General features: G+C 39.5%; 1 protein-coding gene across 1 annotated transcript in view; it reads right to left on the reverse strand.

The window, feature by feature from the left end:
- LAMA3 (laminin subunit alpha 3) overlaps positions 1–23,570 on the reverse strand; it is a 245,134-nt gene that overhangs the window by 37,191 nt on the left and 184,373 nt on the right. The window contains 13 exon segments of the mRNA XM_032654433.1: positions 6,593–6,735; positions 7,286–7,465; positions 7,551–7,667; positions 9,622–9,724; positions 10,568–10,709; positions 10,989–11,143; positions 12,126–12,242; positions 13,431–13,627; positions 15,317–15,484; positions 15,697–15,808; positions 15,921–16,031; positions 20,946–21,097; positions 22,010–22,060. Coding sequence (XP_032510324.1) covers positions 6,593–6,735; positions 7,286–7,465; positions 7,551–7,667; positions 9,622–9,724; positions 10,568–10,709; positions 10,989–11,143; positions 12,126–12,242; positions 13,431–13,627; positions 15,317–15,484; positions 15,697–15,808; positions 15,921–16,031; positions 20,946–21,097; positions 22,010–22,060 — 1,748 coding nt within the window.

The following is a 23,570-nucleotide window of genomic DNA, read 5'->3' on the forward strand; positions in this document are numbered from 1 at the left end:
CATTCACAGAAAGATAGACAAGATGAAAAGGCAGAGGGCTATATACCAGATGAAGGAACAAGATAAAACCCCAGAATAACAACTAAATGAAGTGGAGACAGGCAACCTTCCAGAAAAAGAATTCAGAATAATGACAGTGAAGATGATCCAGGACCTCGGAAAAACAATGCAGGCAAAGATCGAGAAGATGCAAGAAATGTTTAACAAAGACCTGGAAGAATTAAAGAATAAATACCTAGAAGAATTAAAGAACAAACAAACAGAGATGAACAATACAATCACTGAAATGAAAAATACACTAGAAGGAATCAATAGCAGAATAACTGAGGCAGAAGAACGGATAAGTGACCTGGAAGACAGAATGGTGAAATTCACTGCCGCGGAACAGAATAAAGAAAAAAGAATAAAAAGAAATGAAGACAGCCTAAGAGACTTCTGGGACAACATTAAATGCAACAACATTTGCATTATAGGGGTCCCAGAAGGAGAAGAGAGAGAGAAAGGACCCAAGAAAATATTTGAAGAGATTATAATTGAAAACTTCCCTAACATGGGCAAGGGAATAGCCACCCAAGTCCAGGACGTGCAGAGAGTCCCATGCAGGATAAACCCAAGGAGAAACATGCTGAGACATATAATAATCAAACTGACAAAAATTAAAGAGAAAGAAAAATTATTGAAAGCAACAAGGGAAAAATGACAAATAACATACAAGGGAATTCCCATAAGCTTAACAGCTGACTTCTCAGCAGAAACTCTACAAGCCAGAAGGGAGTGGCATGATATATTTAAAGTGATGAAAGGGAAGAACCTACAACCAAGATTACTCTACCCAGCAAGGATCTCATTCAGATTCGACAGAGAAATCAAAAGCTTTACAGACAAGCAAAAGCTAAGAGAATTCAGCACCAGCACCACCAAACCAGCTCTACAACAAATGTTAAAGGAACTTCTCTAAGTGGGAAACACAAGAGAAGAAAAGGACCTACAAAAACAAACCCATAACAACTAAGAAAATGGTAATAGGAACATACATATCAATAATTACCTTAAACGTAAATCGATTAAATGCTCCAACCAAAAGACACAGGCTCGCTGAATGGATACAAAGACAAGACCCATATATATGCTGTCTACAAGAGACCCACTTCAGACTTAAGGACAAATACAGACTGAAAGTGAGGGGATGGAAAAAGATATTCCATGCAAATGGAAATCAAAAGAAAGCTGGAGGAGCAAGTCTCCTATCAGACAAAACAGACTTTAAAATAAAGAGTGTTATAAGAGACAAGGAAGGACACTACATAATGATCAAGGGACCAATCCAAGAAGAAGATATAACAATTATGAATATATATGCACCCAACATAGGAGCACCTCAATACATAAGACAACTGCTAAGAGCTCTAAAAGAGGAAATTGACAGTAACAGAATAATAGTCGGGGACTTTAACATCTCATTACACCAATGGACAGATCATCCAAACAGAAAATTAATAAGGAAACAAAAGCTTTAAATGATAAAACAGACCAGATAGATTTAATTGATATTTATAGGACATTCCATCCAAAAATGGCAGATTACACTTTCTTCTCAAGTGCGCATGAAACGTTCTCCAGGATAGTTCACATCTTGGGTCACAAATCAAGCCTCAGTAAATTTAAGAAAATTGAAATCATATCAAGCATCTTTTCTGACCACAACGCTATGAGATTAGAAATCAATTACAGGGGAAAAAATGTAAAAAACACAAACACATGGAGGCTAAACAATACATTACTAAATAACCAAGAGATCATTGAGGAAATCAAAGAGGGAATCAAAAAATACCTAGAGACAAATTACAACGAAAACACAATGATCCAAAGCCTATGGGATGCAGCAAAAGCAGTTCTAAGACGGAAGTTTACAGCAATACAAGCCTACCTCAAGAAACAAGAAAAATCTCAAATAAACAATCTAACCTTACACCTAAAGGAACTAGGGAAAGAAGAACAAACAAAACCTAAAGTTAGTAGAAGGAAGGAAATCATAAAGACCAGAGCAGAAATAAATGAAACAGAAACAAAGAAAACAATAGCAAAGATCAATAAAACTAAAAGCTGGTTCTTTGAGAAGATAAACAAAATTGATAAACCATGAGCCAGACTCATCAAGAAAAAGAGGGAGAGGACTCAAGTCAATAAAATTAGAAATGAAAAGGAGAAGTTACAGCAGAAATACAAAGCACCCTAAGAGACTACTACAAGCAACTCTATGCCAATAAAATGGACAACCTGGAAGAAATGGACAAATTCTTAGAAAGGTATAACCTTCCAAGACTGAACCAGGAAGAAATAGAAAATATGAACAGACCAATCACAAGCACTGAAATTGAAACTGTCTTTAAAAATATTCCAACAAACAAAAGTCCAGGAACAGATGGCTTCACAGGTGAATTCTATCAAACATATAGAGAAGAGATAACACCCATTCTTCTCAAACTCTTCCAAAAAATTGCAGACGAAGGAACACTCCCAAACTCATTCTATGAGGCCACCATCACCCTGATACCAAAACCAGACAAAGACACTACAAAAAAAAGAAAATTACAGACCAATAGCACTCATGAACATAGATGCAAAACTTCTCAACAAAATACCAGCAAACAGAATCCAGCAACACATTAAAAGGATCATACACCATGATCAAGTGGGATTTATCCCAGGGATGCAAGGATTCTTCAGTATACACAAATCAATCAATGTGATACACCATATTAACAAATAAAAACCACATGATCATCTCAATAGATGCAGAAAAGCTTTTGACAAAATTCAACACCCATTTATGATAAAAACTCTCCAGGAAGTGGGCACAAAGGGAACCTACCTCAACATAATAAAGGCCATATAAAACAAACCCACAGCAAACATCATTCTCAATGGTGAAAAACTGAGAGCATTTCCTCTAAGTTCAGGAGCAAGACAAGGATGTCCCCCCTCACCACTATTATTCAACATAGTTTTGGAAGTCCTAGCCATGGCAATCAGAGAAGAAAAATAAAAGGAATACAAATTGTAAAAGAAGAAGTAAAACTGTCACTGTTTGCAGATGACATGATACTATACATACAGAATCGTAAAGATGCCACCAGAAAACTACTAGAGTTAATCAATGAATTTGGTAAAGTTGCAGGATACAAAATTAATGCACAGAAATCTCTTGCATTCCTATACACTAATGATGAAAAATCTGAATGAGAAATTAAGGAAACACTCCCATTTACCATTGCAAAAAAGGAATAAAATACCTAGGAATAAACCTACCTAGGGAAACAAAAGACCTGTATGCAGAAAACTATAAGACACTGATGAAAGAAATTAAAGATGATACCAACAGATGGAGAGATATACCATATTCTTGGATTGGAAGAATCAATATTGTGAAAATGACTATACTACCCAAAACAATCTACATATTCAATGCAATACCTATCAAATTACCAATGGCATTTTTTACAGAACTAGAACAAAAAATCTTAAAATTTGTATGGAGACACAAAAGACCCCAAATAGCCAAAGCAGTCTTGAGGGAAAAAAATGGAGCTGGAGGATTCAGACTCCTTGACTTCAGACGATACTACAAACCTACTGTAATCAAGACAGTATGGTACTGGCACAAAAAACAGAAATGTAGATCAATGGAACAGGATAGAAATCCCAGAGATAAACCCATGCACCTATGGTCAACTAATCTATGACAAAGGAGGCAAGGATATACAATGGAGAAAAGACAGTCTCTTCAATAAGTGGTGCTGGGAAAACTAGACAGCTACATGTAAAAGAATTAGAACACTCCCTAACACCATACACAAAAATAAACTCAAAATGGATTAGGGACCTAAATATAAGACTGGACACTATAAAACTCTTAGAGGAAAATGTAGGAAGGACACTCTTTGACATAAATCACAGCAAGATCTTTTTTGATCTACTTCCTAGAGTAATGGAAATAAAAACAAAAATAAACAAATGGGACCTAATGAAACTTAAAAGCTTTTGCACAGCAAAGGAAATCATAAACAAGACATAAAGACAACCCTCAGAATGGGAGAAAATATTTGTAAACGAATCAATGGACAAAGGATTAATCTCCAAAATATATAAACAGCCATGCAGCTCAATATTACAAAAACAAACAACCCAATCAAAAAATGGACAGAAGATCTAAACAGACATTTCTCCAAAGAAGCCATACAGATGGCCAAGAAGCACTTGAAAAGCTGCTCAACATCACTAATTATTAGAGAAATGCAAATCAAAACTACAATGAGGTATCACCTCACACCAGTTAGAATGGGCATCATCAGAAAATCTATAAACAACAAATGCTGGAGAGGGTGTGGAGAAAAGGGAACCCTCTTGCACTGCTGGTGGGAATGTAAATTGATACAGCCACTATGGAGAACAGTATGGAGGTTCCTTAGAAAACTAAAAATAGAATTACCATATGACCCAGCAATCCCACTACTGGGCATATACCCAGAGGAAACCATAATTCAAAAAGACACATGCACCCCAATGTTCACTGCAGCACTATTTACAATGGCCAGGTCATGGAAGGAACCTAAATGCCCATCGACAGACAAATGGATAAAGAAGTTGTGGTACATATATACAATGGAATATTACTCAGCCATAAAAAGGAATGAAATTGGGTTATTTGTAGAGATGTGGCTGGATCTAGAGACTGTCATACAGAGTAAAGTAAGTCAGAAAGAGAAAAACAAATATCGTATATTAATGCATATATGTGCAACCTAGAAAAACGGTACAGATGAACCGGTTTGCAGGGCAGAAATAGAAACACAGATGTAGAGAACAAATGTATGGACACCAAGGGGAGAAAGTGGTGGGGGGAGGTGGGGGGGCTGATGAATTGGGAGATTAGGATTGACATATATATACTAATATGTATTAAATTGATAACTAATTAGAACCTGCTGTATAAAAAAATAAAATAAAATTCAAAAAAAAACATTTAAAAAAAAAAAAAAACATTTTATGAACACAAAAAAAGAGACTACACCTGCATATGCACGACCTTCTTAAGAAATTAAGCATTACTGCTATGACTGAATCCCATCATGTATCCCACCCTGTTCCCAGTCTGCTCTCCCTTCTCAGAGGTCACCACTACGCTGGATTTGGATTCCCACGCCCAGCTTCTCACGTGTGTTTTAATATTTTTACTAAATATCATTTATCTATAAACTGTAACTAGTCTTATTTTCGTAAGTGACAGAGCAGAGATCAAAACAAGGTAGTCTGCCTCGGTTAACCAGTTCTAAGCCACTGTGCTATTTATACACTTCAAATTATGTTCAGTAAATTAGTGAACGAACATAGAAGGGCAAAAGCTAGAAACATGCTTTTTCATTTGCTTTTTATAAGATGTGTATAGCTATGAAGAGGGTAGTTTCTGCCAAACTGTGCCTTAGGCTCTTTGTTTTTCTGCTAAAAATTTTGTGTTGGGAGTCATTCTCTTTCCTAAAAGAAAAGGCAGCTTTTGAGGCTCAAAAGACGTAATATTGAGCCTGGAAATCAACCATGGTGCCTCCAGGGCAGTGATATTCTGACTTGGCTTTCCAACTCTCTATCTCCAAATATCTCATAGGGAGGTGGCTGAAAAATACAAGATATTTCATTTACATTATTTTAGGATAAAACAAATTGTGAGGGAGAAGCGTAAGGAATTCAAGTAAATAATGTCAGATTAAAATTAGAAAGGCTGATGGAATTTTCCAATGAAGGAAAATTGCTGTAATCTCCTATTCAGAACACTGCTCATGTTGGTAGGAACCATTCCTCCATCCTCAATAAAAGTGGATTCTACAACTTCCAAGTTAAAATGAGAAGGTAGGTCTTGTTCAGTATCATATCTGCACGTTCCAATCACAGAACCCTTACTCGAACTTGCAATAACACTTTACCAACTGGAGCCTGGAGGAGAATCCTGCTTCCTGTCTGCATGAGTCAGTGAGAAGGAAACTGCTCCAGGTCCTTGATGTACTACACCATCTGAGGGATGAAGATGACGTGTACTTTTGAAGGATGACAGGAGGAAATGAACTTGCACATTGGGCGCAACCAAAGAATTATGGCAAGAAAGACAACCAGGGGACTTGGGCGCAGTGGTTGAGAATCTGCCTGCCAATGGAGGGGACACAGGTTCGATTCCTGGTCCAGGAAGGAAGATCTCACATGCTGCAGAGCAACTAAGCCCACAACTACGGAGCATGTGCTCTAGAGCCGGTGAGCCACAACTACCGAGCCCACGCACCACAGCTACTGAAGCCTGCGCGCCTAGAGTCCATGCTCCGCTACGAGAGAAGCCACCACAATGAGAAGCTCACGCACCGCAACAAAGAGTGGCCCCCGCTCGCCTCAACTAGAGAAAGCTTGCGCACAGCAACAAAGACGCAACACAGCCAAAATATAAATAAAGACAACCAGTTCTTGAGTACATAGATACCTTTCCTTTCCTAATGAATGGAGTAACTTATCAAAGAATGAGCCTTGGTGCCTGGCAATGTGGGGACACACCCACCTTATTCGCAGCATCTCTGGCCTGCTGAATTAGCTCCCGTATGCGGTCCATGTTGTCAGAGATGTTGCCCAGTGGCAACAGCTGTTGGTTGATACTTTCAATCTTGCTCAAAAGATCAGGCAGTTTGTTGGTTAATTTCTTTACTGTTGGTGAGATTACAAAACAGACATTTATCACTGTGAGTTGAGAAAAGGTTAAATACAGATGTTCTCATTGATAGAACTTGTCAAGTGGTATGTCTGGGTCCCAAACGTTGGACAGGATGACTCAGAATCAGGTAATACAGTTTCTGTATTATAGAAATATATATTATACATATTTCTATATAAATACATCATGGATCTTATTCTGCAATCTAAATATCAAATTATCTTTCTTGACCACTATAAAAAAATAAATCTTTGCTTTTTGATCTTTAATATTAATAATAATTCAATTCCTCATGGTTCAGGGACCTATATCTCCACTCTATAAAAGGGAAAATCAATAGCAATGTTCATGGATTTTTTTCAAAAATCCTACTTGGTCCTTTTAACTAACAGAATAGCCATACTCTTTGAATGGATTATGTGAAGTTGTTTTTAATATTTTAATTTCTAAGATCAGACTTTACCGGGGAAAAATTAAAACTGACCAAAGCACATACTGATGGAGAAAATGGATAATATGTCCTGGGCAGAGAATGCCTGCTACCTGAATTATCTGCATCGGTGAGAGCCTTGTTGAAGTCTTCACTCCCGGTGCTCCCATAGGTATCCTTAATTCTTTCCACGTCTGTCTGAATGGGGTTGAGCCCATCTAGAACATCATTTGTGATGTCGTTGGCATTTCTGACCATGCTCTTTGCACTATTGATTATACCATCGATGTCATCTAATGCACACACAAACAGGGAGGGGTAAGTATCTAAAATGTTTGACAAAAGAAGCCAAGTCCAGTGGGTTAGGGAGCTGCTGACCTCTCTGTATCCCACGAAGATCATCGCGGATGGTCGTGAGATTGGTGTCTACCAGTCCTTTCTGAACGGTCATAATTTTCAGAGTTTGCTGCAGGTTGTTGAGAGCCGGACTGATTTCTAAAATAAAATAAAGCAGCAAGAGGCAATTACCCTAAAGATCTTGATCCTCCGTGGGTATTGGTGACCCCTGAAGTAGCCACGGTCTGCACAGCACTGAGCAGACCTGCATCTTAGCAGTCATCCCCGAGATGCCCACTGCATGCACCTAGACCCACAGGTCCTCCAGTTACAGAGGCCAGGAGCATATAGAGCCTGTGTTACCAGGCTCCTTGGAAATGCACATGAGGAAAGGGAGAGGCGTAATAACTCAGAGGGAGGCTTAACTTCCACTCTGCTCAGGGTGAAAGTCTCTGCTTAGCAAAGAAAAGGGATGTGTCTGTCTTGTTCGCTGCTGTGTCCCAGCACATAGTGCCATGTCTGGCACTCACTGGGGCTTAATATTAGTATGTATTTATGGAACAAACGACTGAATGAACAAATGAATGAATAATGCATAAGGGATGCCCCTTCAGTCAAAAGTACAGTAGAGGAGTGTTGTTAAGAGAGCCTCACTGAAGCAAACTCACACACACAGTAGGCATTGTTTCTGCTCATTTCCAAACAAATTTAAGGACATTTAGTGAAAGGAACAGAGTTCATAGACATTCCTAGCTGATAATATTGCCACTTTGGGGTCATGGAAAATGACCAGTGAATGCTTTAAGATCAAGTTGACGATATATGGCTTAAACTGTGATTCCAGGACTGGTTTAAATAACAATGTAGTTAGTATCCTAATCCTTTTGTTTTTAAGTTCATATGCATTCATGCATTCATTCATTCATTAACTGGCTGCATTGGGACTTTGTTGCTGCGTGCCGGCTTTCTCTAGTTGCAGCGAGGGAGGCTACTCTTCGTTGCGGTGAGCGGTCTTCTCACTGCAGTGGCTTCTCTTGTTGTGAAGCACGGGCTCTAGGCACGCAGGCTTCAGTAGTTGTGGCATGCGGGCTCAGTAGTTGTGGCTCATGGGCTCTAGAGCACAGGCTCAGTAGTTGTGGCACACGGGCTTAGTTGCTCCGCAGCATGTGTGATCTTCCCGGACCAGGGCTCAAACCCACGTCCCCTGCATTGGCAGGCAGATTCTCAACCACTGGGCCGCCAGGCAAGTCCTGTATCCTAATCCTTTTAAAAACACATATCTTCACCTCTTAGCTCAACTTTTATAAAGAGAGCAGACGTCATACCAGGAAATTTTAATTTTTGAAATTTGCTAGGCAAATGACTATTGTTTTGTATTTTCTTTTTCCTGTTTTCACATTTATTTTTCATTTTCATTTTTAAAAATGAAAAAAGATAAATAAATAAATATATTTATGTACTGGTAGAAGGCATCTAACTGCTTTGAAAGGATTAAGAAGGTAAGTGAGGGCTATGAGCTTGGATGGCTGCTCAGCTATGAATGACCACAGGAGACCAGAGAAAATCAAGACACAGCATTTTCTGAACACAGGAATTTGGTGAGAGCGAGACGGTTTAATTATTTTTTAAAAAAATCAAATTAAATAAGTAGAAAAAGTTCAAAGACAAAACTTTAAAAATCTTCATGCTCCATAGTGGTAGTGATTTTTGGTACTTTCAGTTGCTAAGATTTTAGGGCTTAAGAAATTTTGAAGCAGTTGCTCTAATGACCTGAAGCTAATTACCTGGGCCTTAAGTAAGAAAGCAGCACCGTACATACCTCAATGCTATGTGGGTCCACACGGGATTAAACTAAGAATCCCCTCCCCCAAACCCAAGGCCAGGCCGAAACAGGCCTATCAGCCTCAAGATTTACTTAGATTTATGAGGTTCTAGTTAATTTGGTGTATGTTAGAACATTGGGTAGACACATCCCAGCTATGAGTTTCCAAAGTATCATTTGCATGGACACTGAGATTCAAGAAGTGCGTTTGCTTCTAGGGCTGCCTCTCCTGGTCTCATAGGTTGTTTCCAAGTCTTTGACTATCCCAGCCTCCACCCTAACCCTCAGTACCTTGCTGTAGCTTCTTCTGGGTTATCTTGGCTTCATTTAACAGTTTATCGCTGTTGGAACTCAGGGTTTTAGCTTTTCTTGGAACATCTTCCTTTATCACTGTCTGAAAGCAAAGTGTTTATCAGCTTTAAATGTGATACACCTTAGGAAATATAGTGTAAGAGTTTTCATCCTACCCCAAAGCCCTTATCTTTAATCTTCAAAGAATGAGGTTAGAAGGTAAGGAGGAGGTTTAAAAAGACTGTTCCTTAAAAGATACAGTCAGGGCTCTAAGAAGACGTCTGTGGCTTAGGGAGGCGGACCCATCTCTGCTGATATAATGACAAATTGTGTGACACCTTCTCATTTTCTCACTGTCGCTTGTACAATACCCTCTGCAATAATGGAGGACAGAGTTTAAATGTTTTTAGGCTTTTAATCTTCGGGAGATAAAAATCTTCAACCTTCTGAGGTCTGTCCCCTAATTCTCTCATAATTAATAATTTGTTCTTTATTTTTAGACATAGGAATATTATATGATGCATGTAAGATACCACAGGACTCCACAGACATGCCCAGGTGTAAGACAAATGACAGGAAATAAATGGTTATAAAATTGTGTACAAAAATTTCTCTTCTTTGGTAAATGTTAATGCTCAATACTCAGTCACAGCATAAAAACATACCTGGTAAGAAGCAGGGTATAATACTTTCATGGTTCAAAATCAATAATCAGTGTGATTTCTATCTGGTTTTACAAATGATTTTTAAAAGTGGGCTACATTTATCAAACAGCCAAGTATATACAGAAATGACTTATATCTAGAGCAAGTTCGAGTCTATTCTATATAACAAATTCTGGTCTAAAATAATGCTTTTTTCTATTCTTTGGTGCATGCAGAAAGAAGATAGGAAAATGAGTCGTCTCCAGAGTGCCTGGAGAAAAGGTACCAGGGCAGGTGCTCACCTGGAGGGCAGCCTCAGACGCGCTGGTGGCCTTGTCCGCTGCATCCTCGGCTGCTTTGATGGCATTGAGGATGTTCTCATAGGCGGTGGCAGCGTCCACGGCACAGCGTACCAGCTCATCCCCACTGGTGTTCCTCTTGATCCTAGAAAATGGCACAGGAGAGGGCTCCAGCGGCCCCCCTGCCTGCAGCTGAGCCCCCTAACCTCCCGATTCATTTGACAGATGGAGACTTGGGGCTGCAAGCTCTGCAGCTCTGCCCCAAAGATGCAGCTGGGAATCAGGCCCCTGCGGCTGGTCGGGTTCGGACCTGGGCCCTGGGTACCGCCCTCCACCCTGGTCTGGAGACCCCACTCCCCCTGAGAGGCCTTCCCACCAGGCTCCAGCGGCCCCTGCAGTTAGACCCGTCAGGTCAGCCACTCACTCCTCCAGCTGCCTTGCCAGCTCCTGTAAAGACTGCGCATGCTTCTCTGCCTCCCCCACCAGGGATGCTTTACTGGACGATTTGGAAAGTTCTCTCACTTTGTCACTTAGTTCGTGTCTTGCTTCATTTAAGGTGACAGCTAGTTTTTCATATTCCTATATTTTCCAAGTAAACAAGAGGTAGTGTCAACTTAAGCAAAGCACGTATATGCCATTTTCTTGACCTCTGTCGTAAATGACGTTTCCAGGAAGCAACAATGAGAAACTGTTTTCTGAGCCCGCTCAGCACACCAATTATTCCTTGGTTACTTGAGATACTGACACTGATAACACTCTCCCAAGTTTTACCACCACTTTGAACATTTTCCATATGGTGGGTACCCGCTTTGATAGATTTTATAAAAGCTCATTATTATCATTAGTGTATAGTTGTACTAAACCAAAATACCTTTTTTCTGATTTAGAAATAGCGATAATAAAAGATATTTTCAAAATGACCAATGGGCTGCTAAGAAATGTTGTCCATCTTTTGCCAGTCCTAAATGTCTTCTGTTAATAATGTATGCCTGATATTTTATTTTATTTTTAAATTGTTTTTCAGCTTTACTGAGGTATAATTGACATACCATTATAAGGTATTTAAAGTGCACGAAGTGATGATTTGACATACGCATACATTGTGAAAGGATTCCCCCACTGAGTTAACACATCAATCAGCTCATATTTTATCCTCTTAACTTTTTTGGGAGTGGGGGTGAGAACATTTAAATTCTCTTTTAGCGAATTTCAATTATACAATATAGTGTTATTAACTAGAGTCATATTGCTTTACATTAGATCCTCAGACCTTATTCATCTTAGAGATGAAAATGAGATTTTAAAAATAGCACCACATTTTTTTTTGTTATTACAAAAGCAACATTCACTCACTGCAGGCAAATTAGATAATAGAGATAGATACAGAGAAGATACATCATTCACCCCTCCCCCAAGGGACAACCACTCTTAACCATCTGGTATATTTTCTTCCACCTAAAAGACATATATTGGAGAAAAAATTGGTTAGCCGATCTCATAGTTTCCTCGAAACATAATTTAAATGCTTTTTGATTTTCCAGAGAACAAGTTTTGCCTCTACCTCATGGCTTTTACTCATCAGCTCTAAGGCAACATTCGTTTGCAGTAAGGAAGAGTCTGCAGTGGCTAGATGCTTGGTGAAGTCACTCTGGAGGGAATTCATTTCTTTAACTTGTCTCTGGAGAGAATAAAAAGAATGTCTGTGAGCTTCATGATATATCGTCAGAAGGCACAGGCATATTTGTTGGACAACAGCATAGAAGTAGTTTCAGAGTCAGAATGTCTGCTTGCACTTAAAGGTCATCTAGGAAACTCCAAAGCCATGAGACATCAGCTCAATTTGTTGTGTAGGTGTGTTGTCATAGTTTCCACAGACAACATGCCAATGAAACGATCGCTGTCACATTGGAGAAGGTTTCTACACTGGGCTCAACCAGGCCCATGAGGTGGATATATAATTAAGCTCTGGCTAGTGGATCAGAACGAGGGATTTTAACTAAGGGAATCAGCACCAACCATCAGCACACTCTACATGCCGGTCCCAGCGAAGATGTTGGGACACTTCAATAAGGAAACACACAGGACTTTAGGATGCCAGGGTGGAGGCTGCCCGAGTTCAGGGACCCGTAAAATTGGACCCTGCTCCCTTCCCCTTGGCAAAATCAGTGACTTCCAACAGAGGTGTTACTACCTGAAGAGGCTTTGGGAGCTAACCCTATTACCATCAGTGAAGATGTTAGTCATTGTCTTTTACGAAATTCTTGCGTTTTTCTTTTTTTTTGGGGGGGGTGTTCAGTCCTATGTTATTCCACTTTGATCTTACTGTCATTTCATAGCCCCTCACACTTTTGCTGTTGTTTTAGCCTACAGTGTCCACCATTGACATACACACTATAGAATTCGAGCTTTAACTCCTCATTGAAACTCCTGCATGTGGCCTGTATTTTGACTTATTTCCTATAAAGCAAGTAATGGCTTAAAATGCCTTTGCTGGTGATTCTGATAATGATGTTTACATATATGACACAAAAAGTCAGTTATTTAGAGCATACATTGTACACTTTGAATTAATTATAACAATATTAATTTCTCACCTATTTGGCAACATTATTGGTCCAGCACTCTATCAGCCAGGGGTGGGGGTGAAGCGATTTGCTCTGCTTTCTCTGTGGTTTAAGTTCAGAAACTTTTCTGGCCGCTGAGGAGTAGCAACTACTTTGATTTTGCATTTAATGCCTCGCGCCTATTTGATTAGGGCTTCCTGTACAGACAGCTGCCTGGCTCTGCCACTTTATTAACGATAAAGATTCCTGTTCCCTCATCCTTGTCATTAACCAAACCGTGCAGATTCTGCCCGTGACCTCACCTTGATGGATTCCAAAGCCCTCTCGTTTTCTCGGTTGAGGCCGGTGGCCTGCTTTGCTTGGGCACTGGCCTCCTGTAGAGCGGCACGGAGGTCACCGAGTTTGGCTTCGTAGTCATTTAAAGAATCTCGTATATTCTTCACAAGCCCACTGTTCTCCACCTGGTGGTTTTCCAGCCAGCTCCTTATCCGAGTCAGCACTGTAATACATCACCTTTCTGTTTCCCACTTGAAAGATGAGTGCACTGGAAAGCTAACTTATAAACGCTACAGGAGGAGAACTGCGTTTCTACTCACTTCATGGTTTTCCTTGAACTTGCAAGGGAACAGGAAAGGAAACTAGCATTTATGTCGTGTTATACACACACTGTCTCATTTAACTTATAAAGACTACAGGAGGAGAACAGTTTCTACTCACTTCATGGTTTTCCTTGAACTTGCAAGGGAACAGGAAAGGAAACTAGCATTCGTGTCGTGTTATACACACACTGTCTCATTTAACTTATAAAGACTACAGGAGGAGAATTGAGTTTCTACTCACTTCATGGTTTTCCTTGAACTTGCAAGGGAACAGGAAAGGAAACTAGCATTTGTGTCGTGTTATACACACACTGTCTCATTTAACTTTCGTGACAACCACATGAAAACAGTAATTATCAACCTCCTGTTTCAGATAGGAAAATGGATGGCCTGAGAAATTGGGTGACAAGGTTTTAGCCTTGGGACTTGAACTTGACCTGCAGAGCACGAAGCACATGCTCTTTCTACTACTAACACTGTCTCCTTGCAGCTAAAAGCCAAGGCTAATATTACATTTAAACAATACAAATGCTAAAAGAGAACTGCTACTACCTGTAACCACTGATACATCATTTTACTAGAGAATAAAGGTCAGTATTTGGAAAAATATACACCAAATTATTATTTCTTACAATTTTGAGCTAATGAGGCTTTTCCCCTAACCCAAACCTTTAGATATATTCAGTTAATTTCTAGTATATTCATTTTTGGAGGTAACAGTAGTGCTAATATCGATGTATGATTCAAAAGCTCAATGGTGATATGGTGACCATTAAAAATGATATGAGAGAGCTGAGTGGAGATGAATGAAAGAAGAATGAAAATGCAGTTAAAAAGGAACAAGAGGTATCAGTGTCTAATATCTAAGAAGAAACTTTTTTTTTTGCATGATGGTAAGATATTCTATTCTATGGATAAAGAAGATGTGGTACATATGTACAATGGAATATTACTCAGCCTTTAAAAAGAATGAAATAATGCCATTTGAAGCAATATGGATGGACCTAGAAATTATCATACTAAGCGAAGTAAGCCAAACAAAGACAAAAACCATACGATATCACTTATATGTGGAATCTAAAATATGACACAAATGAACATATCTATGAAAGAGAAACAGACTCACAGACATAGAGGAGACTTGTGATTGCCAAGGAGTGGGGAGGGAGGGAAGGATTGAGAGTCTGGGATTGGTAGATGTAAACTCTTATACATAGGATGGATAAACAACAAGCTTCTACCGTAGAGTACAGGTAACTATATTCAATATCCTGTGATAAACCATAACGGAAAATAACGTGAAAAAGAATGTATATATAACTGAAATCACTTTGCTGTACAGCAGAAATTAACACAACACTGTAAATCAACTATACTTCAATAAATTAAAAAAAAAGTGTTGTTCTGTCCTACGGCTTCTCAGTAATCTGAAGGGGCTACCTACTTTCACCACATGATCCTCTACCAGTAATATACGCTGAAAGGACGAGCCCCTCCACCTGGCACCGGTGACTAGATATTGCACTCTGCACACCGTATTTCAAACCAATTAGAACGGATTGTATGCAAGAATTTGGGAGGGTCCTTACGAAGATGAGCCTCTCTTTTTTCAGCTTCTGCTTCCCTCAGGTTCTTCCCAAAGTTGCGGTTCCTCAGTTCCCTCAACATGCGCTCCGCTTCAGCCAGCTTTCTGGAAAAATCGTCCAAAGGCAAGTTGTTTCCTTCTCCTTCTGTCCCAGAGATCTGCTTCACAAGAACTGGAAAAACATCAAGCAGTTTATTGAACTGGGAATTCTGGACTCCAGCAGACTACTAACAAAAAAAAAGGCCGAGATTTTTATGGAGGGTTCATATTGGTTTTTTAGTATCACTACACGTTCTTTTTCATAATGTTGAACTTTTTCTTTGTACAACAAAGGCTACAAAGTAATATAAAAGATGTTTAATTGGGCTGAGTAACTCTTCTTACCGTGCACATTCCAGATGACATTTTTAATCTTTGTGTCCAGCTCTTTGGCGCCTTGGGTTGTCCGATCAACATTGCTATATAATGTTTGAGCTTTTCTGGAATTTATTTGAACCTATATGAAAAACAAATTGATGAGCAAAAAGTAAGTTGATGGGAGGAAAAAACTAACAGTATTCTGAAAGCAAAAAAAAAAAAAAGTTGAGGTTATTGACCTAACACATTACCTTTTCTTGCAAAGTTTCAAATTCACGATTCAAGTTACTCAGTTCTTTTTCCAGGCCATCCAGTTTTGATTTATGATTTGAAATGGTGGAACTGTAGCTGAGCAACTGGCCCTGAAAGTAACATACAAATTTAATCTCACTTTAGAGTAGAAATTTGGAGGGAAGTCTTACCAAGTTGGTAAACCTGATGATGATATGAAAAGATTCATTTAGCAAGACCAATGCTGATCCTTAGGGAAAAAAATACGGTTCTTTGAAATAGGCCACATGAAGAATAAATTTCTGATGTAAGTTGCGATATGGCTCTAAAATAAAGTAGTAAAATTTAAAAACATGAAGAGACAAGAGATACTTTATTTGAATTAACGATCTAGCCTTATAGAAATGAGGGTGATGCCACTTACTTGATGTATTAAGGTTTAGATTCTATTATAAAGAATTGTTCAGTTATTTTTAACCTATATGTTACCTGATAATACTAAAAAGAAGTGCCTATGGCTACTCTATTCAAGGACTCATTAGATTCAAAGAATTATAGAGCAGGAGAGAAATTTGTGGCTCATTTAATTGAATACCCTTATTCAATATGAAAAAAAAAATGAGAAAACAGAAGCCCAAAGAAGTTGGGTGACCCATCCATGCCACAGCAGTACAGGTGATTACTGATTGCTTCAGGACTCAAATCCTGGTCCCCTGTCCTTTTTGGGGAACTCAACAGCCTCATTACTTTTAGAGGGTGACATTGCCTCATATAATATCTAGAGTAGTAAATATTTTCAATTTTGGGGAAAAAATATGTTAATACCTTGAGAATTTTTACAAGAAAAAGCAAAATTATTATCTCTATTTGCACACAAGAACCAGCGTTGGGTAAAAGAGCACAGGCTTTCCAGCTCAGGTCCACACCCTAGGTTCACCACTTAATAGATAAGCTCACTGGACTTTATCTCCTTCATCTGTATATTGGTGATTATAATACTAAGCTGCTGGGTTGTTTTCAGTGGTAAGTGGGCTAATGCATTATAAAATGCCACATACATACGACCGTCGAAAAAATTAGCTTTCTCATACATATTCCTACTGAATTTTCATAGTGTTTGTGTGATACTGCAAGAAGATAGTTCTATTTTAATTTTGTTGTAGGCAAATAAGGCACATCATTCTAAAGGGTGTTAGTAGAAGTATAAGAAGTAAGAAGTACAGTGGGTAAAGCATGGTCTTTAGAATTTCACCTTGTGTATGAATAATGGTTGACAATCAATCACCCTACTTTCAAAACCCTCACCAATCCCAGACATCAGAGGTTACAGAGAACAAAATTATCTGTTGGATCTTTTTTACACTTTTCTCAAGTTCATACAAATCTATAAAAACAGACTGACATTTTCCTGAGTAGATATTCTTTTATTTTGTCAAAAAAAAGGTTACAACTTTCTGTGACTTTCTACATTCACAGAGCAGGCTGACACATGTAGATTTTCCTAATTCTGTTTTATTATAATCTGCACTAGGGGACAAACTGGAATTTGTGCAACAATGCCCTGACTGTTTCAGATGTTTTATTTTTAATTTTTGCAGACAGGAAGACAAAAGTCATTCTTACCTTTGCTCCCCTTTCTGTAATGCATCTTTTAATTTTCAGCCTGCTTTTAAGTATGTCAACTTATTTTTGTTTTTAAAGCAATTAATTAATGGTGGGCTTTAGTAAGACTTTTATTCTGTATCCTGCTTGGAATTCACAGGACTTCTTAGAGCTGTGAGTTAATAGTTTTGCCTCAAAATTGGAACATTTTCTACCGTTAAATGCACAAATATTTTTCTGCCCCTTACTCACTTCATTTTTCTTCAGTGACAACAATTACATATAGGTTTGGTGACTCGATGTTGTCCCACAGGTCAATGAGGCTCTTTCTGTTTTTGTTCGTTTGATTTTTTAAAAGCTTTACTGAGGTATAACTGACATACCACAAAAGGCACGTGTTTAAAGTACACAATTTGATATGCTTTGACACAGGACCCATGAAATTGTCTCCACAATTAAGATAAGAAACATTTCCTCGTGCCCCTTGTAACCCCTCCCCCCGATTCTCCCTGACACTTCCTTCCCCATCACCAGGAACACACACTATTAGATTACTTTTCGTTTTCTAGAACTGTGCACAACTTATGATTGTCACACATAAACACGCACACACTCATTAGGATATGAACTTTCCTTGGTCTGGCTTCTTTCAGTCAGAGTACTTATTCTGAGATTCACCCATGCATCAGTAGTTCATTACAATTTATTGCAAACTAGTATTCTACTTTGTAGATGTACAGTCATTTATTTATGCCTTCACCTGCTGACAGACTTTTGGGATGTTTCTGATTTTTGCAAATAAAGCTGCCAAAAAAAAAAAGGAATTTCACCTTGGCTTGAATTCTTCTGGAACCACCACATACTAGCTGTGTGACTGAAGGCAAGTTACTTAGCTTTTCCAGGCCTGTTAAATAAAAATAACACTATTTTCCTCATAGGATGTTGTGAGACGTAAGGAAAGCACTTAGCACAGAGCCTGGCACATAGGATGGATACCAAAATGTTGGTTTCCTTCCCTTCATTGAAAAAATGCAGGGTTGTACTGATGACATCAAAGTAACCCAAGTGGCTTTTATTTTTCTCTGAAAACATAAAGACTTCCGCCCCTCCTCTCCATGTTAAGCCTGCAAACCATGCTCTAAAATTACCCTAATGGGATGGAAAAGAACCAGTTTTCTAGCATTAGTTTTTGCTGTATGTACTCAACCATAGCCACTAATGGTTTACAATCAGCCCTCATTCCAAAAGCACTTATTAAAGTTTCCCCAAACCCTCTTTCACTATGTTAGCTTAGGGTTTATCTCATCTACTGATTTCTTTTACTTTGAGTATATTTTTTCATTTCCATGAGTTTTACTTAGATCTTTTCATATTCACCTCTTCTTGTTTGGTTTCTGGTGTTTCAAATTTTTTTCTAATTTCTTGTTCCTTCTACTGGATGTTATTCTCTTTTTTTTGTCTGGTACATGGGCCTCTCACTGTTGTGGCCTCTCCCGTTGCAGAGCACAGGCTCCGGACACGCAGGCTCAGCGGCCATGGCTCACGGGCCCAGCCACTCCGCGGCATGTGGGATCTTCCCGGACCGGGACACGAACCCGTGTCCCCTGCATCGGCAGGCGGACTCTCAACCACTGCACCACCAGGGAAGCCCTGGATGTTATTCTTTAAAGTAATTTTCAGATTGTCCTATGATTTTCATTTTCTCTGAAGGGAACTCATCACTTGACTGTTGCCTCTGCTGCATGTCTTTCTTATTATCTGTCTGTTACAGTGTTTGCAGGCTCCTTCCAAGAGGGAGATTTCTTCTTCTCCCTGCACTCTCTGTGCCCTGTCCAGTGATCTTATGGTCATCATTACTCCAACCCCAGACCCCCCAGTCCAGGACCAGGTGTTATAGTGACAGCTTAGGACTTGCACATTATGGTGGTAGTGAGAATGTCACATTTCAGCACAGATCCTGGTTTGTGAGTCTTGTCCACATCCTGGCTGCAAGGTTGTCCTTTCTTAGGTTCTCATACAGCCATTGTCCGACAAAGGGAATTGCAAAGTTTTGAGGTTGCTTTTTCAGCCTCCATTTATAGGCAGAAGAGCCCCTGTTTCCCCCCAGGGAGCCTGACTCTGGCCCGTGGGGCACTTTCGGCTCTAGTACTTCTTAGGATACCCTCTTGACCACCTTCTTTCCAACTGTACATAGTACATGTTCTGAGCTATGAAACAGACATCAGCACATTTAAGAGAACTGGAATCATAAAGTATGTTCTCTGACCCCAAAAGAGTTAAACTAGAAATCAATAACAGAGAGTTATCTGGAAAATCCCCAATTCAGAAATTAAACAATACAGTTCTAGTCACAAGAGGAATTAGAAAATTTTTCTTTTTTCTTTGGCCACGCTGCATGGCTTGTGGGATCTCAGTTTCCAGCCAGGGATTGAACCCAGGTCACAGCAGTGAAAGCCCAGAATCCTAACCGCTAGGCCACTAGGGAGCTCCCTAGAAAATCTTTTGAATTGAATGAAAATGAAAACACAACATTTTAAAATGTGTGGAATACAGCTAAAGCAGTGCTTAGGGGAAAACTTATAGCACTAAATGCTTATATTAAGAAAGGTTTTGGATCAGTAAATAAGCTTTTATCTTAAGAAACTAGAAAATGAATGGCAAACTAAACCCAAAGCAAGCAGAAGGAAGAAAAGATATGGATAAGAACAGAAGTCAATGAAATTGAAAACTGAAGAAAAGCAGAGAGAAATCAATGAAATAAAAAGATCAATAAAATTGATAAACCTCTAGCCAGAATAATCAAAAAAAGAGATAAGACACAAATGACCAATAACCAGAATGAATGAGAAAGCATCACTCAGATTTTGCAGATATTAAAAGGATAAGGAAAAATTATAAACAACTGTATTGCAATACATTTGGTAATTTAGACGAAATAGAAAAATTGTTTGAAAGGCACAAATTACTAAATATCACTCAAGAAGAAACAGATAAATCCTAATTGTCCCATATCTATTTTTTAACTGAACTTACAGTTTAATTTAAAAATAAACTTTCAACAAAGAAAATCCCAGGCCCACATGGCTTCACTGGAAAATTCCATCAAACATTTAAAGAAGAATTAATAACAATTGTACTCAAATTTGTACGAGTCTTCCAAATGCAAAACAGTGAGCTAAAGTTATGAGAAAAATGAGCCCAGAAACATTCAGTGTGTAAGGAATGTTCACTTAGAAGTGTTAGCTTTGTGTGCTCACCGGTACTTTTCACCAGGAAAAATCTAATCTTCATTTAGATCAGAGGAAGGAGGACAGCCTCCCTGAGCCTGAAGTGGAGTCAAGTTCCCCCCTTTCTCACGTGAGGAGTATTCGTTCACACAGCATCTCTCTTCACCAAGTATCTGCTCTGGGTCAGGCATCATGCTAGACCCACAGAGTACTTACCTTCAGGTCCTTGGTCTGGGTCTCCAAGTGCCTCATCTGCTCCAGGGTCCCCATGCTGGCACTCAGGCCCTGCAGCTGAGACTTGACCAGGAGGAGCTCGTCCTCCATGGTGGCCAGGTCGTTCAAGAGCGTCATCACACAGCTGTCACAATCTGTGGGGGCCGCAATCAAAGGCACAAGTGCTGTGGGCTGGAGCCACAGGAATGCAAACAGAGCCCCAGAGCTGTGCCGCCCAGTTAATACACACATAGCCCATCACAGGCAAAAATCACAATCCTGGACTTCTCCAGGAAAGATGCAGATTCTGAAAAAGGGAGATCTCTAGACAAGGGGCATTTGACAAAGAAATGGTGGAATGGGGAAAAAGGGTGAGGGTGGTCAAAAGGTACAAACTTCCAGTTATACGATAAGTAAGTTCTTGGGATGTAATGTACAGCACAGTGACTACAGTTAACGACACTGTATTATATATTTAAAAGTTGCTAGAAGAGTAGATCTTAAAAATTCCTAACGCAAGACAGAAAATTTGTAACTGTGTGAGGTGATGGATGGTAACTAAGTTAATTGTGGTGATCATTTCACAACATATACATATATCAAATCATTATGTTATATACTTTAATACAATGTTGCATGTCAATTATATCTCAGTAAAACTGGGCAAAAAAAGAAATGGTGAATCTATTCAACTTGTTGCTTATTTTGTATGTGGGAAAAGAGTAATAAATAGTTTTTATTTATTGAGTGCTTGCTATTTACCAAGCATCATGAAAAGGGATTTATAAGCATTTTTCCAACAGCTATATGAGGTTGGTATAGTTATTACCAACCTCAGTTTTACCATCTGACAAATGATGAAACCGAGGCTTGAAGAAGTAAGGTCATTTGCACAAGGTCATACAGATTTCAGTTGACAGAGGCTGGATGTGACTCTAAGTAGCCCTCCTTCCATCACCTCCCACCACTGCTTTCCCAGACTCGAAACTGCGTGTCCCAGTATAGGGCTCACGGATTTTAAGCTGAACCCCACAACTTGGAAAGGAGGGGGCCATTTCTCTTCTCACCATCACATTCTTCTCCAGGGCCACCATCTTTGGGTTCCTGGTTTATGCAGTCTGAAATGAGGAGTAACCAGAGAAGACAGCGTTATTAAACTTACTCTTTACGTGCTTTTTTTTTTTTTTTTTTTTTTTTTTTGCGGTATGCGGGCCTCTCACCGTTGTGGCCTCTCCTGTTACGGAGCACAGGCTCCGGACGCGCAGGCCCGCGCCATGGCTCACAGGCCCAGCCACTCCGCGGCCTGTGGGATCTTCCCGGACTGGGGCACGAACCCGTGTCCCCTGCATCGGCAGGCGGACTCTCAACCACTGCGCCACCAGGGAAGCCCCTTCACGTGCTTTTTAACTTGGCTTTGGGGAAAGCTAGTTTTGTGTTCAGTCACCCAGCCACACAGCATTGCCGGCTCTTCCCTTTTCCCTCCCTCCTCGGTGCCATTGCTTGGGGAGCTGTCTCATCTCCCAACAATCTTGCTACAGGAACTTCTCGTGTGGCCTCTCTGATTATATATTCAGTTTCTTCTCTACAAAGGGTCATGCCATTCTTATGAAATGAAATCTCCTAATCGCTGGTGTTGTCCTCATTTGGTAGCCTCCTATACAACTGCTGATGTCTCTTCTAATATCATTCAAGAACATTCAATAAACACTGAGCACCTTTGAGCATTCCCAGTGTGCCATGGCCCTGTGCTAGGGGCAGGAATACAAAGATAGCAAGGCAAAAGTCTCTGGTGTCCTGTAGTTTAATGGTCCTATGGGGGAGACAGGCACATTTCACAACAGTGCGACAGATGCTGTGAGATATGCACACGAAGTTAGTGGACCTACTCCACCACCTACTGCTCACATATGCTGAATATTGAGGTTCTCAGCTATAGACGGGAAAGCCTAATGGTCACCCCTGGACATTCTTTACTCCTCCCACTTCTACTCCTTTCCCCATACCATGCATTCTTACACTGAAATGCCCTCTCATTTTCCTGTGAAAAATCATCTGACTTTATTAAAGGAAAACTCTAAGCTTGAAACTTTCCTAGACGTGCTACAGGGAGGCTTTCAGGTGTGTTCTCAGCAGCCACACCTCGTGTGTATACACCTACGTTTTGAACCACATTTATTTTTAACTGTAAAAATATATATATAAGTTCACTATGGAAAATTTGGGAATTTCCATTTGGGAGTTTCCAAAATTTGGGAATTTCCATTTGGGAGTTTCCAAAATTTGGGAACTTCCATTCCAAGTTCACTATGGAAAATTTGGGAAAATCAGCAAAATGAGATAAAACATTATCCTTGATCCTACCACTCAAAGACGATAAGTGTGTCCTCACAGTATATTTGTAGACATTTTATTATATGTAATCATAGGTTTCTCTTACTCATCCTTTTTAAAAAAATCTTTTACTCACTCTTATATGGACATATAGCTGTGTCACTTTAATTTCCTCAATTAGACCGTAAATGCCTTACAGGCAGGAAACATAGTTTTATTTCCTCCACAAACTCCTGCAAACACAGTATATGGGGGACTTGGCTTAGGAAGAGGACTGATTTATCAGTGCAATTTTCT

Source organism: Phocoena sinus, chromosome 14 (genome assembly GCF_008692025.1).
Source record: "Phocoena sinus isolate mPhoSin1 chromosome 14, mPhoSin1.pri, whole genome shotgun sequence".
NCBI lineage: Eukaryota > Metazoa > Chordata > Mammalia > Artiodactyla > Phocoenidae > Phocoena > Phocoena sinus.